Below are 20,652 nucleotides of genomic sequence, written 5' to 3'. Positions count from 1 at the left end.
ATCAGAGGGCTGGAACAGCTCTGCTGTGAGGACAGGCTGAGAGAGCTGGGGTTGTTCAGCCTGGAGAAGAGGAGGCTCCAGGGAGATCTTATTGTGGCCTTTCAGTACTTAAAAGGGGTCTAAAAGAAAGATGGGAACAGACTTTTTAGCAGGACCTGTTGTGATAGGACAAGGGGCAATGGTTTTAAACTAAAAGAGAGTAAATTCAGACTAGATATAAGGAAGATTTTTTTTACAATGAGGATGGTAAAACACTGGAGCAGATTTCCTAGAGAGGTGATAAATGCCATGACCCTAGGGACGTTCAGGGCCAGGCTGGACGAGGCTTTCAGCAACCTGATCTAGTTGAAGATGTCCCTGCTTATTGCAGGGGGGTTGGACTAGATGACCTTTGAAGGTCTCTTCCAATCTAAACTGATTCTCTTCCAGCTGGAGATACTCTATGATTCTGTGAAAAAACTCAGCAGTTTGAATGTGACCACATACTCTTGTGTGGTGTGTGTGTGTGTTGGTCTGTGTGTGTGGGTGTGTGTGTGTGTACTTTATATTTGGATTCAGAAAACTGATGTTATCCCCATTTCCCCGTTAAGGCTTACTAAAGACAAACAACGTGTGGTCAGACTGTGGCATGGGAAAACTCACCCAGCCCAAACATGGATAGGATTGACAGATAAAGAGCACTTTCTCAATTCTGTGGTGTGGTGGTGCATGGCTGTTCCTGGTGAAGCAATTTGTCTGGTTGATTCCAGTATGATTCTATGACTCTGACAGATTTAACTAATTAGATCAGAACAACGTCGGGAATGGAGTTCTGGAGGGCTCCCTTGTGTGCTGTCTCTGAGAAGTCATTCTGACCCTCTCTGATCTCTGGAAGGCAAAACATGGTCTCATCAGCAGTTGCACACAACTGATTTTGTTCCTCTCTCTATGAGTAAGCCTTGGGTTTGTGTCACTAGTACACACTGAGAAAAAGAGGATGCTCCCTCCAGCACGGGGTGAGAGGCAGTAGTTCCACATTTAGTTTGGCAGGAGGAACAGAGTGCTAACATAACCATGGGGGTATTAAATTGTCAACCATGTCTTTGCCTTTCTGCTCAGGGAGTTGAATGTGTGGGAGTGGATGGGGAGGGTGACTGCTAGATGAGCTCCCAGACCTCAACTGCTTTGTGAATTATGATGCCGTTTCCCCATCTGAAAGGGAACTTAGGATTTGGTAGGTTTGTTGCATCACCACCTGAATTAACAAATAGCTGCTCTTATGAAGAAACTGTTATATGCAATTCTATTTTTTCCTGTATATTTTTCACTATCAAATGAAGTGAAAATAGATGATAGTTATCTCTGGCTCTTGGAGATCTGGATTGATCAGGTATTGGATTTCATCTACTGTTGCTGGCTTTCTCTTTACATCTGATTAAAAATTATTTTATCCCTTATTATATATTAGACCTGTTATTTTTGTTGCACTGCAGTTGAGCTGGTTTTGTTTAAAGACCAATAACAAAACAAGTATATGTTTCATTATTAAAGGCTATTACAAAATTATCACGAGTAAGGCAGCATATGTGAATAATTACATATAAGCTCACATATAAACTGATCACAGAATTGGGACCAATGAAACACATCCCAGAAGTGGGACTAATTGACAATGGACAAGGTCTTGCTTCAAAGATGACCTACATCACAGAGTCTGGAGCAGCCGGGTGTCCCCAGAGAGAATCTGATTCATCTAGGAGATCTCATAGAAAAGGGTGGGAAGTTCTTATAGGGAGAGGCTTCATTTTGGATAGAAAGCAAGACATGTTTGTATTGCAGAGACAAAAGGGGGAATAGGATGCCACCACATGGGACAGCCAATAGATAATGATGTTTTCTATTTTGTGGGACCAATTTTTGTTTTTCAATCTTTTTTTCTGGTCTTTCAGTTGGAACAGCCAACAGCATTTACTAATTCCTACTGCCTCAGGATTTTTTCCTGCTTTTTTTTTTTTTTTTTTTCCCAGACTATTTTTCACCTTTGCACATGAGAAGTTGCTTTTATATTTGCTTGTTTTTGTGCATATCAAGGGTATCTCAGGATGCCATTTCTTGGTGCCCAGCTGCACTTCAAAGATGCTCCTCAAGGATGCTCTGGTTCCCAGGCTGGCAGGCACTTTCTTGCTCAGTATTTGAGCAGACATCTTCCATTCAGTGTGTTTCCCCTTCTAACCAGGTCATCTCTATCACTGATCCCATCAGGGTGCCAACAGCATATGAAATAAGACAGCTTGGGTTAGATTTTTGAAGTGTACTTGATAAGTACAGGTATTTTAAATAAACTTGTCTTTCCAAACAAGATAATATAGGATATCTGAATGCAAAATTTGTACTCAAGTTTTTTTGTTGCAGAAAATATTAATGTTCCTGAGTAGTTTTGGCATTGTGCATCACCAACCTTTCTTTAGTAGAAGGGTCTGAGTGATAATATTTGTGAAGATGCGCTGGTAATGGCAGTTGCTAAAAGGCAGCTATACAAAGTGTAAAGAATTTGACAGAGAAAACAGTAAAATGCAAATGGGCAATGATGTGTAAGTGTAATATTGAAGTCACTAATAAAGCAATTTCTGATTGATTGATGCAGCAGGAAGTGCTGGAAAATATGTGAATATAAAAGAAGATGGAAATATTCTTGTGTATGTACCAGGCTGAGTTCCCCCATGACTTAATGCATGAGCCGTCACAAGAGAGTTGTTCCAATACTATTATGGTCTCGAGGTACGTGCTTAGTCCAGCCCTCCTCAAATGAAATAGGTTCGTACTTAGAGAGTCCCCATTTTTATGTAGTCACTGATGGAGTTCTGGAGTTGAGACAACATAAATCAGTTCATGTGCTCACAACAGTAAGTGGAAACAATACACACCTAGAATCTGAAGTTTAGATGCAGAATAGGTTTCTTGATGCTTTCAGATCATCTGCCAAGGATTTCTGCTTTAGATTTGAAATGTTGTGAGTTGACCCTAGTGTGAAAGAGTTGGCTGTGTTAGGAAAAAGTTTGAGCACTTCAAAGCAGGCTTGAGACACCCCTTACTTAAAAGGAAACAAGCAAACAAATACAATGTACCCCTTCATAGATCCAATTTTTTTTTCTGACCCTGCCCAGATGAAGCACATTATATTGCAGAAGTCCACCTGGATGATGAATTTGGCGTTGCTTTTGTCAGCAAATAGCCATCGTTAGTCTTCAGACTATATCGTGTCTCTGCATTTAAAAGCAAACAAAAAGCATTTGTAATGGCTCTAAGAATGCTTGTGCAACACAAGCACATCTTGCTAAATATTTGATTTTTGATTTATGTATGTACTCGAGCTCGGAGTTTGTGCAAAGGTTACAGCTGCAGTACTGAGCTGAAACATTTTCAGGTTGCTCTGGATAACCACAGTCAACCTTTCACTGACATTCCATGGTTGGAGCCTATAACCTAACCTGTTGAAATACTGAAAAACAAAGAAGTCAGAAGATTTACGGAAAACCAGCAGATTTTATAGGATACCACAGTTTATGACTTAAAATACAAATTTTGTAGCTACACACCGAATTTGCAGCAAAGGTCACTTTTTATACTTGAAAAAGAGGCAAAACTGAAGAAACAAACCCTGCATATGTAGTTTTCAATACTTCTTTGTTTAAAATCTTTTTTTTAAATGAAGGAAAAGGCACGTACTTTACTTTACACTGCCTTGTAAAAAGATTTGAATGTAAATTGTGACCTTAATTCTCACCTATGTAGCTATTTGTAGCTACAGTGATGGATGATGGCTTAGAGTGGCTTGTATTTTTTTAATGTTTTTAATGAAAGTTACTTTGTTTTCTGGAGCTTACCCTACCATGACTTCTAACACTACCTTTGCTGTTCAGACAATGATTATTTCAGCATTTTACTTATTTTAGTAAGCATTTATTAAGACTGTAATTTCAGAAGTTCACTTGCAGAAGTTTTGCAAAGCTGTGTTGCTTGCGATGTGGTGGGGGGTGATAATTAGAGGAGTAGGAGGAAAAGTAGTAAATACTAAGTAAGTAGTAGTAAGCTCACTTTGCCTATGATGCTTTCAATTTTGTAACATTACGTCTTGCATGTGTGTGTTGAAAGCAAAGCATTCATTTAAACAGTTCAATTCTTATTAAGGTAACAGTTGTGAGATCACAGCTTTAAGCTGTTTTTAATAACTGATATATTCACACAGAAATGGTTCTGCACATCATAAAAAACTAAGTAAACATTAGTCAATGACATTTAAGTCCTCGGCAACAGTCACTACTTTGATGCGAGGATGTTCTGTGTGATCTGAAGACAGTTCCTGAAGAGTGTGCGCTTTCTTTTTTCTTTTATATTTGAACGTAGTTTAGCAAAACTTGTCACGTTGCATGCATAGTCCAAACACATACAAAAAGCTTAACTAAATCCTTGTTTGCATGACAGAAATGCAAGAGATGGTTTTCTCCAGAGTTGTGGTCTAAGCCAGTATCTTAGAGTAATGCTACAGAATGTTGGAAATTAAGTAAATTAAGTTAGAACTCTTAACTAGTCATTTTTGTAACTCTTTCAATTAGGAAAAATTGAAATTGAAATCCTGAGGGTCTACAGCTGCTGCAGATGCACCTAGGCTGGTCTTCTTTTCTTGGATAATATGCAGTTGGATAGCTTGAATATAGCAACTGAAGTAAAGTAATGCGTGCTTCCAGTAAAGTATGCTGGAGCTGGATGTAGAGGAAAAAAGCTGTAAGGTGGTTGCAAGCCAGCCCTAACCTGTCTGCAACCCGTCAACCTGTGTCTCTTATTTTTCCTCCTTGCAAATTTAACCTTCCGAAGTCCTGATCACACCATAGCCAGCATGTGTATTACCTTTGCAATCTCAGATTTGTGGACTTGTTCTGACAAGTACAGTACATAAAGTTCCTCATTTGTGCTTTGCACAAATGTTTGTCTGCGTAGTCAGCCACAGAAAGCAAAGCAACTAAAAGTTTCAAATTTTAGAGATGAACACACACCATGTAAAGCCATGAAAGAGCTGACAAAACACAAGGGGTAGTGAAGGGGTTTTGCTGGCTTCTTTCTCTCCTTAAGGGAGATACTCTAATGACATGTGCTGTGTTGCAGCAATCTAATAGACTTCCTTTTTAAAAATGCTGGTGAAACTATCTTGCATTTAAATCAGTGAAGGTGAGTTAGAGGGGTTTAATTGTGTTAGGGACATCTGCTAAGAAGACAGTAACTGAGAAGCTTGAATTTTTGATTGTGAAATGTGAGTCAGCTTGTGATCTTGTGCTTGCAACTAGGAGCTTCCAGTGTATTTACCAGCTTGGCTACAGCTTTTCTGATAGTTGAACAGGCAACACGTAGGCCTTTGAGTATCAGCTAAGGAAAATGTTGGTCTGAATTGTGTTGCTGTTTTCTATGTACCATTTATCTAAATTGTCAACACAGATTATTAATGTGTTTACTAGTCTCATTGTAAGTGGTTTTCAGCTTAAAAATCAGGACCTGCAAGTCTGCTTGTGGGTATGGGAAATGAGTATAGGATGAAAAAGTGGTATGGCAATAGAGCATGCTTTCACCTCAGATGATGCTCTCAGAGGACTTGAATAACATTTTTACTATTGGCTTAGCTGATTTGAAACTGGTAGACCCACTCAATAAACTAATACTTAGACCCTACTTGAGCTCTAATGCCAGACGGAGCAGATTCAGCTATTTTTTTTTTTTAAAATCTTCTTCTGATTAACGTTATTTTCCTCTGTTTCCCAGATATTTGGGATACTAAGGAAATATATACCTTCATAGTGTTACAGCCACTGCTTCACAGTCCCCACAGGACTGTGCTGAAGTGCTGCTGTTACAAATAAAGCGTGCTGTCCGTCTTCAGCAAGCAGGGAATTAAGTTGCAGCACAGCAGAAGGGAGCTTGGTATGTCGCTACTCATCTGGTACTCAATACACCACCTTCAGTGCTCTATTGTCTTTATTAGTGAAACAGGTTGTCAATATTATACGAAGATTTTAAGAACAGCTGAAGTTATGTACTGCGTATGTGCAGCAGCTGAAAAGTCAAAATACGGTGCAGTTTGTCGGGATCAAAGTACGATGCCGCATGAAAAATGCCTGGAGTGACGTCGCAGTAGCGTAAGCAACCAACCCGTCGGATGCGCAGCGCCCTGGTGGGTGCTGCGGCTCCGGGACAGCGGCCCGGCGGGCGCGGGAGGTCGGGAAGGCTCAGGCTGCCGTGCGGGGATGCTGGGGGGCTGCTCCCGGTCCCGCCTGACCCGCCGGCGGGCTCGCACCCTGCAGCCGCGCTGCGGCCGGGAGATGGCAGCGCTCCCCTCCGAGAAGCTCTGGCTGCCGGTGCTTCCCTCTCCCGGGGTCGAGGAGCTGTCGGGGCCGCGGAGAGCTCCCCGCGGGGGTTCCGCCTTCCCGCCCGCTCCGTCCAGCAAGCGCGGATGCCGCTGCCAGTGGGGCCCGAGAGCCCAGCACCACCCTCCCCCTGCTGTGGCCATCACAGCGCCGCTTTGTTCCCTCGCCCCGCGGGCTGCCGGGGCCCGGGGGCGGTGCATCCGCGGGGCCGAGCGCTCCTCGCCGGGCTCCCGCAGGCGCGGCCCCTGCGGCAGCGCCGCCTCCTCTCCCGGCAGCGCGGGCGGCGGCGGCAGAGCCGCGGGCGGCGGCAGAGTCTCGGCCGGGACACCCCGCGTAGGTAAGGCGGCCGCTGCCCTCGGGGCGGAGACGGGAGCCCGGCCCGCGGCACCTGCTGCCCGACAGTCCGCGGGGCGGGTGGGTGTCGGGGCTGGGGCCGCTGCGCTGGGCTGGGGCGGTGGGTTGCCCTCGCCCTTCTCCGAGGCGCGATGTCAAGCCCCGGGAGATGCAGCGGCGGCGTTGTCGTTCTGCCGGCTGGGTCGCGGTCCTGGCGCCGCTGTGCGCCGTACCCAGGGCGGGCGCCGCTTGTCTCCTAAGACGTTTCCCGTGGGCTGTCAGTTACTTTTCCAAATCCCAAAAGTGGGGAGAAGGAGAATTTTTTTTTTTTCCCTTTCTTACATATATATATATATTTTCTTGTTTGTTCATTATTTTGCCGTAAGAGCCGCTTGTGTTTTTTTCAGTTCTTATCCCTAAGTAGATGAGAATATTTGGTATTAATCATGAAAGTTCTTGCCTTTCTCAACCGGAGCAAAAGAAGTTTTGAACTTATTTACTTTAACTTCTTTAACAACTGAAAAATGTAAAGGAAATGAAAACTTTCCTAACAGTAAAATTCTGATAAAGAACTTTCAAAGCATTTCTTGGTTGTGTTTTGTTGGACACTGATGTGGTGGCCTAGAGTTCCAGTTTTCAATTTGCACAGTGATTCTTACACAGAAAAAAGTCTCTAAACCCCTTCTTCGTTTTGTGGGCTTATTCCTGCCTCTGTATTTGGTCCTATAAAAAAATGCAGGTAGCTCTTCTCATAAATCATTATAAGGCATACAAGTGCAACAGAAAGCCCAACAGATTACACAAGTTTTTTCTTTTATAATTTGCTCTCTGCCACACTTGTGGAAGTAGGATTTCGGGAGTTATTTGAATAAGAGGGATTTTTCCACATAACAAAAAACTGAACTGTATTCTGTGAATTTGGTATGCAAAATTGACAGGACAAAATCTGGTTAGATTATTTAAGTACTTAAATGTTTTTCTTTTTCCAAAGTGGCGTTTGAATATCCATTGCAACAAAGAAAGTGGTAGTGTAGACGTATCTTAATAATAATCTTCTAGGAAACTAATCTGGCCTTCTCAGTTGACTTGTAAATTAGACGTTTCTGCAAACATTTTGTTATGTAATACAAGGGAGGCGTATATCTTTTCTCAATGTGAAACTGCTGCTGTTATTCAGGAGAGGTTGCCATTGTCTCTGCGGAGAATAGTTCCTTTGTGGGGTCATTTCAGAAGGGTACAGTGAGTGAAATGTCCTGACATTCTTTTGATCTGAATAACATGTTGAAGGAGAATTTGCACCAGGATATAGGAAAGATAGCCTGTGACTAATATAGTGACTCAGAAGATCCAGTTCCAATTTTTGGCTTTGCCACCCCAAACTGAGCTCCCTGCATGGTGGTGCATAAGTTACTTGGCACCTGCACATCTTGATTTTCCATGTGTAGATGGTGGATATGGTAGTCTCAGGACAGGAACATACTTTCTCTGTGCCTTCTATAAATAGGTGTTTTAGGCACTAAGGTGCTGCCTAGAACAGCAACCAGGATTTGTGTCACCATGTGTGTTTGTGCCCCAGTATCGAAGCTGCAGAAGTAATTTTTTGCACCAGGAGTTTTCATACTTTTTGACTGGAGCATTCATTTTTTTTTTTCTCTTCTGTGTTAGCTTGAATATGACTACATCTGTAGTATCTTCTCATCCTCTGCCTCAGGAATGTTCTTGGAACTTTCCTCTGTGTTGTCTGCTGAAATTCTTCAAAAATTACAGAATTTTCAGAAACTTACAGATTACTTTTAGTTGAAATAAAACTGCTACTTTAAAAATGTTAATACAAGAATGCATACCTCAGGACCAGGCTTCTGTCTAAGAGGCATTTTTCTAGGGTTGTTTTTGTGTTTTAAACCGTCAACCTATTTTTAAAAGGTTAAAAAAATTCACCTTTTTTTTGGAGACTCTTTAAATATTTTCCGTGCTAAAGAATACAAAATGCTTGTGGCTTTAACAAATCAAAGAAATCTGGTAGCTGTGAGTGGGCTAGTGGTTTTTGGAGGATGATTTAAGTTTCTTTTTATCTCAAATTATCAAAAAGAGAGCTATTTTAAAAGGGATTTTTCTGCATTTCGTCTGTCCACTTGCCTCAAGAGCAACTAATGTGTGGTGAAGTAATCAATACCAGTGCAAGCGCCTCCTGATAAATTTAATAGCCAAGGGTTTATTTTACCTTTCAGTTTGGATACTGCTAGAAGGCAGTAAACAAATGAGCTTGCAGAGCTGCTAGCTGAGTGTTTTGCTTTGCCCCCTCCCTATCCTCATTGCTCTAGATGTTTGGGAGAGCCAAATATAAAAACCAAAGATCATGTCAAAAATCTTGGCTGTAAAGGTGTAAAATTGACTGTGGGAGTGTGCTATTTATTATGTGTGTGTTCTCAGCTTGCCACTTTTTGCTTTCATTTAATTCTTCTGAGGTCTTTTAATCTGGTCCAGGGCCAGGATCTGCATGTAAAAGAATGTTCCATACCATGTTAGACCCGATTGCTGCACAGCACGGTTCCTGGTGCTTGGGAAGCTGTGAGAAAGCTTTCAGGTATACATATGTAACGTAACTCAGATGGAATTCGTAAATTCAAAAATACACTTTGGTGCAGTTGCCATGCTTGTTGAGAGGAAGCAGTGGGATGAACATTATTAATGGAAACTGGCTGGTCTGTGAGTACCACAGTAGAATCTCACTGTTTTTGAAGACTATTAAGATCTGAGAAGTATAAACACAGTATGTACGACAGCTTATATCCATTTTACACGGTGTACTTTAGCTTCGTGTAGCACCTGCCTCCTATAGACTAGTGCACAATAAATAATAATAAACCAGTGATAATGATGATGTGCAACACAGTCATCCAGTGCAAGAGAGTTTGGTAGAGGACCTCTTCATATGCGCGTGCTGTTAGACTTTTATGATGCACAAGACATTTTACTTGGACAAAGATATTACACTTTAAGACATTGCAAATGATACTCTGGTGATTCCTGCCCACCTTCCAGTGGCGCTGGGTGGAACACACCCTTGCTTTCCTGTTGCTCCAGTTGATCAGAAATAAAAATTTAATGTGCTTGTCTTGATGGTGGCAATATGTGTAATTCTCCGTGTTTTACAGATGTGAATTTCAATATGAACATCACCAAAAGGAAATAAAATTTAAAAAGGAAGAATTGAATTCTTAAGCACCTGTGAAACGTCATTGGAAGTTTATTTACGTAGCTTGACAGTTTTGACATTTAGTAAGTTGCTTTACAATATCTGAAAGAGCAGTAGTGGTCTATGTCCCAGATGTGTGTGATTATGCTCTGAAAGGAGAATATAGGGAGTGAGGTCCACAGATCTCGTGTTTTGTTACCTTTGAACTGATACATGGAAGAGAAGTGTGAAGTAGATATTTTATACCACTGCTTATACTTTGCAGCTATTTGCAGGGCTTGCACAATCTGCGCTCTCCTCTTGCTTAAGGAGCCATGGAAGTTCTTTACAGCCACAGCAGAGCTCTGAGAAAGTAAACTCCATACAAGTGGCTCCTGGATCATAGAAGCAGCATCAAAGCCAGAGTCCCGTCTTCACTTTCTCTGTGTCTTGCTCCCATGGTTATGCCCTTTATTTACAAGGAAGAGGAGAAAGTCATGTTGTGAGTTGTAAGCAAGGTTGCTCTATGATCAGGAAGTGTCCTTTTGTGTTTAGGAAAAAACTGATGGTACACAGTAGGTGCTAGCACAGCCAAATAGCAGTCACAGTGTTGGCTGAAGGGTCACCTTGTGAACCAGTAGAAATGCCTTTCTGCTGAGATTTAGATAACGCTTTCACTTATCTAATTTCTTCAGTGTGTGCAGAGTAAAAAAGTTTGATAACTGATGTCTTTTCCATTAAAATACAGTTAAGTCAATACCTGATGTTTTTATTTTCCATTGGTTTATTTCCTTATTGTGGTTCCTCTAACATGTGTTTGTAATTGGGAAAACCATACTATAAAATGCTAACATTTTTAATTTTGAAAGAAATTGGATATGAGTCCTATAATTGGCAACCAATAAATAAAATATTGGTTGAGGAAAAGTGTTGGAGGGATTATTGAAAGGTCTTGCATCTTTGGTAATACCCAAAATACTTGTTGATGTTCTTTTCAACTACTTGAGCTCATCAGGAGACTGACAACAGCATTTGACACTAGGTTTAAGGGGAGATTGTAGGTTGAAGAAAAAAAGAGAAGCAAAATAATTTGCAATTTTTTTTGCTCTTTTTTGTATATTTACCCCTGCCTGACCAAAATGTATGCTGCAAGTCTCTCTAGCTTGCAGCACAGCATAACAAATGCTTCCATTAAACTTACTGCTAGACTGGATGGTGGAAAGGGATTTTTCTGTGTATAGATTAATCCTGCTACTGCTGACATTGTTGTAATCTCAATATTTGTGGGTAATGCCTGAAACTGGACTTGTTTGTCTGTTGGATGCCTGCCCTGCTGGTTTCTGTGTCAGAGGCACAGCTGTCAGAGGAAGAGATCAGGTGTTGCTCTGTGAAATAATGTGTATACCTGATGTTGAGCAGCTTGACTCTCCCCTTGCTGTGCGGAGCAGGACTGCTCCTCAACACCTGGGAGCAGTTGTCTACATGACACCTCTTGGACCCTGCTTTTTGGGGAGCTGAGCAGCTCTTTGCTGTTACAGTTAAGGTGAGCAGTAGGGTGCACGTGATGGTGTCTCCTTCAGGCCCTCAGTCTGACATGGAGGTTGCACAGAGCTGTGCCATAGCCAGAGCTGATTACTTCCTCCTTATGTGCATCCTATTAGTCTTCCTGCCCCTCCCAGCCACTTCCAGCAGCCAAGCTGAGTTACAGTAAGCCCCAGATGGAGGAAGGACGTGAGCCATTTGTGTAAAACTTTTTTTCTAAACAACCAGCACTCTTGAGGATGTGAGAAATGCAGGAGAGGTCGCTTGTTGCTGTGTGTTGACATGTATTGGTGTGTCTGCAGGAAGCAAAAAGAGTACCATTAGGTACACCTTGTATCTGGGAAACACCATCATAAGCTGGTTTGTCAGGGAGGAGCGTGCTGAAAATATTGATCTTATTTCATCATGGTTCTAGGCAGTGCTGTATGGAAAACACTGGTTGCTTCAACTGAGCTAAACCTTCAGGTTATTTATTCATCCAGGTTCCATATTGAGCTAGGCACTTAGCATTTCCAAATGGACAAGCTCCAAGGGGACCCACAGTATGACGCAAGCAAAGGGTGAAGGGAACTGAATTCAGGATGGCATGATCTCTCCAGTGACTTGTGTTTGTATTATCGAATACAAAGAAGGGTATTTTATTGGTGGTGCAATGATAATCCCCCAAAGGAAGGGCTAAATTATGCCTTGTAATGTACGCTTTCAGTAGGATAGGTAGACTAGGCTGGGTACTTACCTTTCTCATCCTTACAGAGGAGGAAGATGTTGAGATAAGTCTCTTGAGGCTCTGGAGGTCAAGCTTGTCACAGAAAGTAACCAGCCATAGGTCTTGTTCTGTTGGCATGACATAATAGTTTGAGTGTGCTCATATTGTCTTACAGAAGAGATGTTGGAGTTTAATTTGGATGTGTTCCTTTAAAGGGGGAGAACCTTTGCAGGTGAGGGGATTTTATACAGCAGAATAAAGCAATGATATAAGACAGCTGACTGGCATGTTTCTAATTTCAGCCAGCCAGCCACAAAGTGATACCCTGTATGTATTAATACATAATCTGTGTATGACAGTAATTGTGAGTTGGTGACGGGTCTGGGATGGAAGTTAATGTGCTTCTTCCAGTCGGTAAGGTGACACTTGTGAAAAGCTCCTCTTTGAAATTCTCCCTATGGAATTAATATTATGGTTTCTTAATTTCTCTTGTAACCCTGTTTTCTTGTGTACAAACAGGACTGCACTTCCCATGCTGCTGCTCCTAAGGTTGGGTTCAGGATGCTGTTTCTGGAAACTGCAGAGCTTTGTCTCTGTCTGTCAAAGCGAGACAGCTTGGAGTCAGCTGTGGGATACCTCCTGCCCCTGCAGAAAATAAGAAAGGACTTAATCTGAATCTCGCTGCTGACCTGGCTGGCTGGATTAATGTTTGCTTTGACACCCTTTTCTTACAAAATGAAAGGCTGTTGTTTTTATGGCTGAACATTTGTGGCTGGTGATTTTGTAAAGGATTTTATCTTCTGTTCTAAAATCATACTGAAGTCAAGCTGCAAGAATGTAGGTGCTTGTGAATGCAGATGAATTGACTGGCATCAGGAGATGTGTATTAACAAATTTGTGGTTTAAAAGGAGTGGGTGCTGGGATGGTGCGTGGGTCTTTTTTCATTTTGGTTGAAGCTGTGCATTTAATTTCTGCAGTTTGTAGGCAAGGAACTTCTCTGATCCTACCTGACTCATAGGGGGCTGTACCTATGCGTTAACCAGCAATGAGCTGCGAACTGTGTTGATCTTGGAAACAGTTCGGCTGTTACAACAAGGCCACGTGTGAGCTCAGCCAGCCTTCTCTTAAGAAAAGCTCTCTTTTTCTGTAGCTTTTTTCAACAAGTAGAAGACAACTTGTGCATAGTTGTTGAGCCCACATTGCAGTTTTAAAGACGTGAAGTTGCATCTGATATGCTTTTCTCATTTGACAGGAATATTTTTTTAGCATATGAATTTTGAGGATGCACTGGGTGTGAAATATAATAGTAGGAAACAGAGTTGCTATGATGACTGTAATTATAGTAATTCCAGTGATGACTTGTATCAGTAGCTTGCTGTTTAGGATAGTGAAGACATCCTGCCTTGGGAATATCTTATATGAAGTTCCTAAAAAACCAAACCCAGACACTTGGGTTGTTGATGTGGAGTACAAGTTGCTACAACTACATCTTGAGGTCAAATTCAATGTTTTGCATCTAGAAATAAACACCGCGATTCCTGCTACTTGATTTGCTGGAACTGTGGCTGGGCTCAGCCTGACCTATTTTGTTTACTGTGTCTATTGTGTGAAAAGCACACAGCATGTTAACTAAGACCAGCCACCCCTTCTCCAGCCTTGCATGGGCATCATTACACCAGTGTTTCCTCATTCTGGGGATATTTAGGGCAACTGGATAGCTGGTAAGCTTAATATTCTTTTTCTTTCCCTAATTGTGGAAGTTGTCAACTTAGCTTGCAGGTGTGCTTGGAGTGTAATGGTATCGATGCCTCCTGATGCGGGGTGTAATAATTCCGCTGGTTTGTTCTGTTTTTAGATGCTGCGACAATGGAGTTGAGCTGCACTGAAGTACCTCTTTATGTAAGTTCTACAACACAAGGCTTCTGCTTTCTTTTGGTTAATGGCTCATTCAAAAGCAGGGTGAATGAAACCAGAAACTATTCTCTGGTTGTCTGAGACGCAGGCTGTTGAATGTTGCTGTCTGGTGCGGGCATGCGTGGGAAGAATGGTTTTCTGTACTGTGGCTCAGTTCTCTGAAGTACATTTAAAATTATTTAAAATTATTTCCCCTTTATGATCATTATTTTCTTCTCCTTTAGTAGTCTGAATTGCAGTTTTCAAAAGCAGAGTTACTGCCTGTGAAGAGACACCATTCTCTCTCACAATTTATGGTTGTTTCCTGTAAAATGCCAAATTGCCATTCTCTCCACTTCCTCAAAGCAGGAAACTGTATATTATGTCAAAATTAGTAAGCTGACGTTTGTAAAGAAATGGATTTTTTTTTTTTTTGCCAAACCTGAATTAATTGCTTAAAATGAGTGAATTCAGAGTTCAAAAATGGGTAGTAACAGAAGTATGGACATGCATTGGATAAACTTTATTTCCTTGTTGCCTTCAGTAGGATGTGAGTATGAGGATTAAAACTTGGGCAATCTAGTCATTATTATTTATAAACTATATTGTCTTTTTTTATTTGTTCTGCTATGATTTGCAGTGAGAGAGGTCGTAGTAGGGGCATGTGAGTGCTGGTGTCAAGGAACGAAGTGGGGGGGCACTGAGTGGTTATCAGAAGGCTAGTAAAAGGTGAAACAAAACCAGAAAGAAAACAATTACCTACTGATTGTGAGAAGATGGGGATGAAAATGGAGGAGTACAAATAATGTGTACCTCAGAGTACTGAAGGAACATAAGATTACTAATGCACTAGCATGAGTTTCCATTGCATTTGTCAGCCTGGGAGTGGGAACCTCAGGCTTGTAAAAAATTAGACGCGATATCTTTAAAAGTTGCAGGGGAGAAAAAATTGTGAGGCCTGGTTATGTGATGTTGGTTGTGTGGTGCAACATCATAAAAACAAATTTTGTCAGAAAGAATAAAGTAGGACATGGTGGTAATGGGTAAAATGCAACATACCTTTAACATAGGCAGCTGTGTAAGACTGATCTGATATCTTTCCATGATAACAGGCCACCTAGAGAAGGGCAGTGCAATGGGCTTAACCCAGGTTGCTGAAAATGAAACATTTGATACCGTCTTTCACAGGAACTTCTTATGTAAGATAAAGGAGTTGGAGATCCATCTAATATAAGAGATAAGGATATATGGATACTGCAGGAACACTTATTAGGGTAGAGAGAAAGTGGTGCTCCTTAAGGATCATACGTAAGGGCAGTTCTGTTTGATATTTTGGTTATAATCCTGAGAACCAGATGTAGGCTCGTGAAATCTGTGTAAATCTGTGGGCATCACAATATTGGGAGGTGTTGGATAGTGCTGAGGAGAATTTAGTTATTATGTGAGAAGGTAAGGTTTTCCCACTTTTTATTTACTTCAGTTAATAAGAGCATACTACAAAGCTATGCATTTTGGGACTAATAGTGATAAATCTCTTATGAACTAGGGACTCATCAGGTGAAGGCAGAGAGGGATTGGCGTGTAGTAGTCACTCGTAGAGTCATGGATGTGAGAATGTGATTTCAGGTGGGAACATTCACCCTAAGCTTTGCACAAGTGAGAGCCTGTAGCAGAACTGAGCTTTGGTAACTTGCTGGTTGTGATCTGCAGCCTCTCACCGGCCCACGTGGGTAGATCCCAGAGGCTCTCCTAATTTGCTAGAAACCCATTGAGAGTGGTTTGGATTGCCGCTAGGCACTCACCAGCTTGTTTCCTTGTGAGGGGAGCAGGTGGAGGTGGTGTCTTTCCGCTGGGTCCCCAGTGTCCTACCAAGCCTGAGGATAGTGGTGAAACAATGGACTTGCAGTGGGAGCATCTGGGGTGAGTTTTCCAGAAATGGTGACTGTCATAATTTTTGAGCAGCCTCCTATATTTTGTTTAGGTGAGTGTGTATGTGGGAACAAAGGTATGTAAAGCTTTCAGGGCTTCTACAGGGGATGGAAAGGGACTATGCATACACCCTAGGGTGACTGAGAAAGATTCAAGGTCATCTCTCAAGCCCAATCCAAAACATGGGGAGGACTTGGCAGACCTTAACTGATCATATGAGGTTGATGTAGTTGCTCTGATGGGTTAGTGTCTGAAAGCTTCATAGTGTCTGCAGCTTCATAATCTTGCTTGTCATAGTATTGTTCCCAATTTGAGTATTCCTCAGTGGATCTCGGAAGGTCTAAGAGGTCCGTTGCTCTTGAAAAAGTCCTTGATTCAAGGCTTATTTTTTTTTTCTCTTTGTTAAGTCAAATTACTTTATCAGTTCTGGAAACTCCTTCCAACAGCTCCTGCTTTATTTGCATGACTTTGCTGGAGAATACAATCAACTCAGCATTTAAATTAGATGTACAAGTCCTTTCTGATCATGCAGTTCCTTAGAGGGTTTTCATCAAGCAGTTTCCTAGCTAGCTGAGCTTATCTAAAACCTGTTGAATCTTCACCAATAAGAAAGGATTGGGAAAGCATCTTTTGGGAAGACTGATGGAACATGACAAATATTTGCATCGCAGTGAATTCAGGTATTTCTCTGATATGTTCCAGTCCCTTTTGAAGGGCACAGTGGAACTGCAGAATACTATGTTGTAGCAATTGCATACTGTTCACATACAGCTTGAAAAATGTCAGCATACGGTTATAGCACATTATTTTCCACAGAAATAAAGGGGGCTTTAGTTCTAAGTAATTTTCACACTGTCAGAAAAATCTTTCAATGGAAGTGGTAGGCAGTAATCCCTTTTTTCCAGCCTCTGTGAAAGTGTAAGTTTCTGTTGTATGTGAGAAAGGGAGATCTACTGTATGGTGGGTCCAAAATTAGGATGCTTTTCATGCTATATTCAAACATGTTTAGCATCTGTATCAAGTGGATTTTACACTCTTCTTTGTTGCAAGAATGTCTATCTAAGAGGCTTGTACTTCATGTTGAATTATCTGAGAATTACTGCAGTTCTGTGTTTATAATATGTATTTTTAAAGATTATGTACTAGGTACTTTGTTGACTTGCTGTATGTGAGCAGCTGTTACACAGCTGGAGGATGCATCCATACAGTGCCATTACTTCAAGCTGACACACTTCATCAGTAGTAAATTTCTTTGCAAATATAAAACAGTATGTGTAATCTGGTCAGCTGTTTCTTTTTTGTTACATACAGGGGACTAAGTTGGAAAGCTCAGGGACCTTGCTGGGTAGTATAATTTTTGTGAAATATAATTTAAAAAGACTCCGTGAAATTAGTCTGATTAAAAACGCAATATTTTGTTGAACTTCTCCTTGTATGTAATCTTTATGGCAGCAATACGATTAAAATCTAATTACAAGACACGGTTTAAAAAGTAAATGGTAATGAATCAGAAAATTAAATACTGCAAGCACATGCTTTTAACTTTAATTTAAGGAGTCTGTTTCTGGCTTCTAGACAGCAAACTACTGGTAACCACATAATAAAATTGCTCCTTACAAGTCAATCTAATTTTCAGGATTTACTAGCAAAGGATAAACTGAAACACCATACATACTGTCTCTTCTTTCAGTGCTAATAATACATTGTTTCAGTAGGTAGAACTGGAGTTTAAATAACTTTTGCCCTCCTAAATGACACTTTTTTAGCCGATAACAAAATTATATTTATCCAGTTCTTTCTGTAAGCAAAGCAGCAAGCTAAGTCTTTTAGTTTCACATTAGGTATATTAAACACAGTATGTGGAATAAGACCATAGTGTCTTCAGGCAGCCACTGTTTTCATTGTAGATGGAAAAAAAGTGTATTTGTGAAAGATAAAAGGCAAAGGATTTGATGAAGCACTTTTTTGATATTAGGGAATTTATATATGACAGTTGTTCCTCCCATTGAAATGGTTGCCAGTGTGGAAAAACAAATCTCTCCCATGGAAAATCCTTCCTTCTTTTTTAATGGTAGGTGATTTTTTTTGTTTGTTTGTTTTAAAGAAATATTATTGATCACTAACATTGATCTTTGACATTGTCGAAGAAATTTCGTGCTGCCATGAGGCAAGCATACTGTGGTAGTCAGCTCTCAGAAGCAGAAAATAAGTGATCTCAGACGTTTGTAAGTTATTCTCTGTTGAGAGCCTGATTAAGGTTTCCCGTGGGAGCAGCAGGGATGCTGAGCCATGGAAGATATCCATAGCAGTTCTCTGTAGACATCAGAGGGGTGGCATCTCCCAAGGAGATGCTGGAGGTTATGTAACAATTCTGTCTTTCCAAAGGAGTATTTGGATGTTAATTCTCCAGGAAGAGGCAGGACATGGGCTCCAAGCTCCAAGACTCAAAATCTTCTGGAAAATGAAACTTCCACTTGGTCCTGTACTGTACATTGCTTACTTGTTCTTGAAATGCACTTTCCTCAGATGTCATGTGCTCCTGCTTACAATGACTGGAAGCTGGCTAAAAGCTCTTGAGGTCTCTTGTATTCTGCTATACCTTGTCTGTCACTGTAAAGTGTCTCTGCTGGTTTGCTCTTCTTTGGAGTTGCAGTTGTTTCTCACACTGTTACAGCTGCTTTGGTGAAGTGTGGGGAGCAATGCTAGTGTATTCACTTTTTAACACTGATGTACCAAAGCATTCCTACAAACAGTGAGTACTCAGCAGATTTTCCTCTGACTGGACCTGGGAGAGCAGAGGGTAGGATGTAGCACCAGGCTGCTCACAGCTGCAGAACATCTGAGTGCCTTGAGACTCTCCCACCTCAGATAAGCTTGGCAATGGTCTTTGTCTGGGCTGGGTTTTCTAGGGTTTCTTTTCCCCTTGCTTTTTTTCTCCGCAGCATTTTTCCTCTTAATGGTCTTTATGAAGTTTGTATGGTTACGCCTGTTCTTTGCTCTTTCTGCTGTTTGGGTTGGTGATTTGCTCTGGGAAATGTGATATTGGCTTAATGTTGTCTATGTTAGGAGCCTACGTTTTCCATCACTGTAATAATGTCTGTGCCTGGTGATGTTTGTAGTGCATCATTCTTCACAATGCTCTTTTGTAGACAGGAGATGTTTTTTAACTTCATTTATGAAGAAGGTCTGATGTGATGTGAATGCAGCAATGTACCTAAAATTTAAGAAAGGTGTGGTGAAACACACTCCTGTCTGGGTTTCTCAGATCTTAGTGCTAGAATGTAGCAGCATCCTTCCTCTATAACCCATTTAGAAGGTAAATATATCTCTGTACGAAGAACATTTTTGTGTGTGGTAGTTCATTTTGCTTTGATGGTAAGTGGAAACTGCCTCCAATGCAGTTCGCTTATGGCATGTCCCATCAGGGGAGGTGCATCACATCTCATTTGTGGTTTCAAAGAAAGGAGTACAGCTGCTTTAGACAGAGAAGGAGGGAGGTGCATCTAATCTGTATTTGTAGGCCTCTCCTCTCTAAGCATAAATGGTAGCCAGAGAAACCCTGTCTTGAGCTCCATCCAGTCCTCGTGCAGGGAAGCAGGAGGTACCAAGGCCAAGGGCTGTTCCTGTGAGGGTTTGGAGCACTCGAGTCAATGTGTCCTGAATTCACACACTGGTTCCCTGCATGTGCAAACCTGGACCCTGTCTGCACCACCATTTCCCTTCACCATTGCGTTGCTGGAGCTCAGCCTTGGAAGCAGTGAAGGAGGAGGAGTGAAGGTAACCTGCGGCCTGTGTCTGGCCTTCCAGGTGGACTTGCTCTGAGCAAGTTGAGATGACAGTGTGGCTTCCCTGTTGTCTCCACACTAACAGCTGGGACAGGAGCTTGCCTCTTAAGAGAGAATAGGAGTGCAGAACTGGGAATTAAATGCTGCTGTGGGCAAGAAAAAGGACAGTCTGGCAGCTTTTTTATCACATGCAACATACCTGTAACCTATCTCTACAAAGGCATGTCTACATTACAACCTCAGTTAATTATCCCTTGAATCCTTGCTGTTTTATTTCCTCCTGTCATTAAGTAACAGTTTTGAAGTTCTTTTGATCTCTTGCTATATTTTTCAAAGGAAATACGCTCCCTCCAGGAGTGTTTGGGCAAACACCTGGGCTACAGACAGGTTCATTAGCATCTTCACTCTTTTCTTGATCTGGGATCTTGTGGTTCTTCAAGGATGAGCTGGCATAATTCCCTGGGACCCAGTTGAAAACGAAACTGCTTCTTCACAGCTGCCTTGGCAGTAGAAGCTATTTGAGTAAGGAGCCGAGAGGAGAAAGTGAAGTAAGGGACATATTCCTACCCAAAGGGCACAGACAACAGCAACAGCAAATTCCTTGGCTGAATTTTAAAGTTCTTCAAAGCAAAGTTTGCTGTATTGATGGACAATGTAACTACCTGGATTTCTGTGGGTGAGAAACATGGTGAAATATAATTAATTCTGAAACATTTTAGTTCACAAGTAAGCTCATTTCATTACCTAGTCCAAGACATAAGCCAGTAGGCACTGGCTGAGGAATGAAGCAAAGGAATTCTGCCCCTCCAGCTGCCAGGGGCCATCCTGCCTTACCTATTGCTGGCTTCCATGCCTCCCTGTTGAATTAGCCCTGGTACTGTTATACCTTCTTCGCACTG

At 41.6% G+C, this 20,652-nt stretch overlaps 1 protein-coding gene across 12 annotated transcripts in view; it reads left to right on the top strand.

Moving 5' to 3' along the window:
• Positions 1 to 6,599: 6,599 nt before the first annotated feature.
• Positions 6,600 to 20,652, top strand: part of ARHGEF28 (Rho guanine nucleotide exchange factor 28) — a 140,218-nt gene continuing 126,165 nt past the window's right edge. For 10 of the 12 annotated variants that reach the window (XR_014186172.1, XM_082074491.1, XM_082074490.1 and 7 more), the window contains exons 1-2: positions 6,654 to 6,726; positions 14,002 to 14,045. Coding sequence is in view for 9 of the 12 variants with exons in the window: in XM_082074491.1 (XP_081930617.1) it covers positions 14,013 to 14,045 (33 nt within the window). In the remaining 3 variants the exon portion in view is untranslated. Of the gene's footprint in view, positions 6,727 to 14,001; positions 14,046 to 20,652 lie in introns of those variants that run through there. The other 2 variants (XM_082074498.1, XM_082074494.1) reach the window with 2 other exon arrangements.

This window comes from Streptopelia decaocto (assembly GCF_964273445.1).
Source record: "Streptopelia decaocto genome assembly, chromosome: Z".
Classification (NCBI taxonomy): Eukaryota; Metazoa; Chordata; class Aves; order Columbiformes; family Columbidae; genus Streptopelia; species Streptopelia decaocto.
This window is presented reverse-complemented; position numbering and strand designations above follow the sequence as displayed.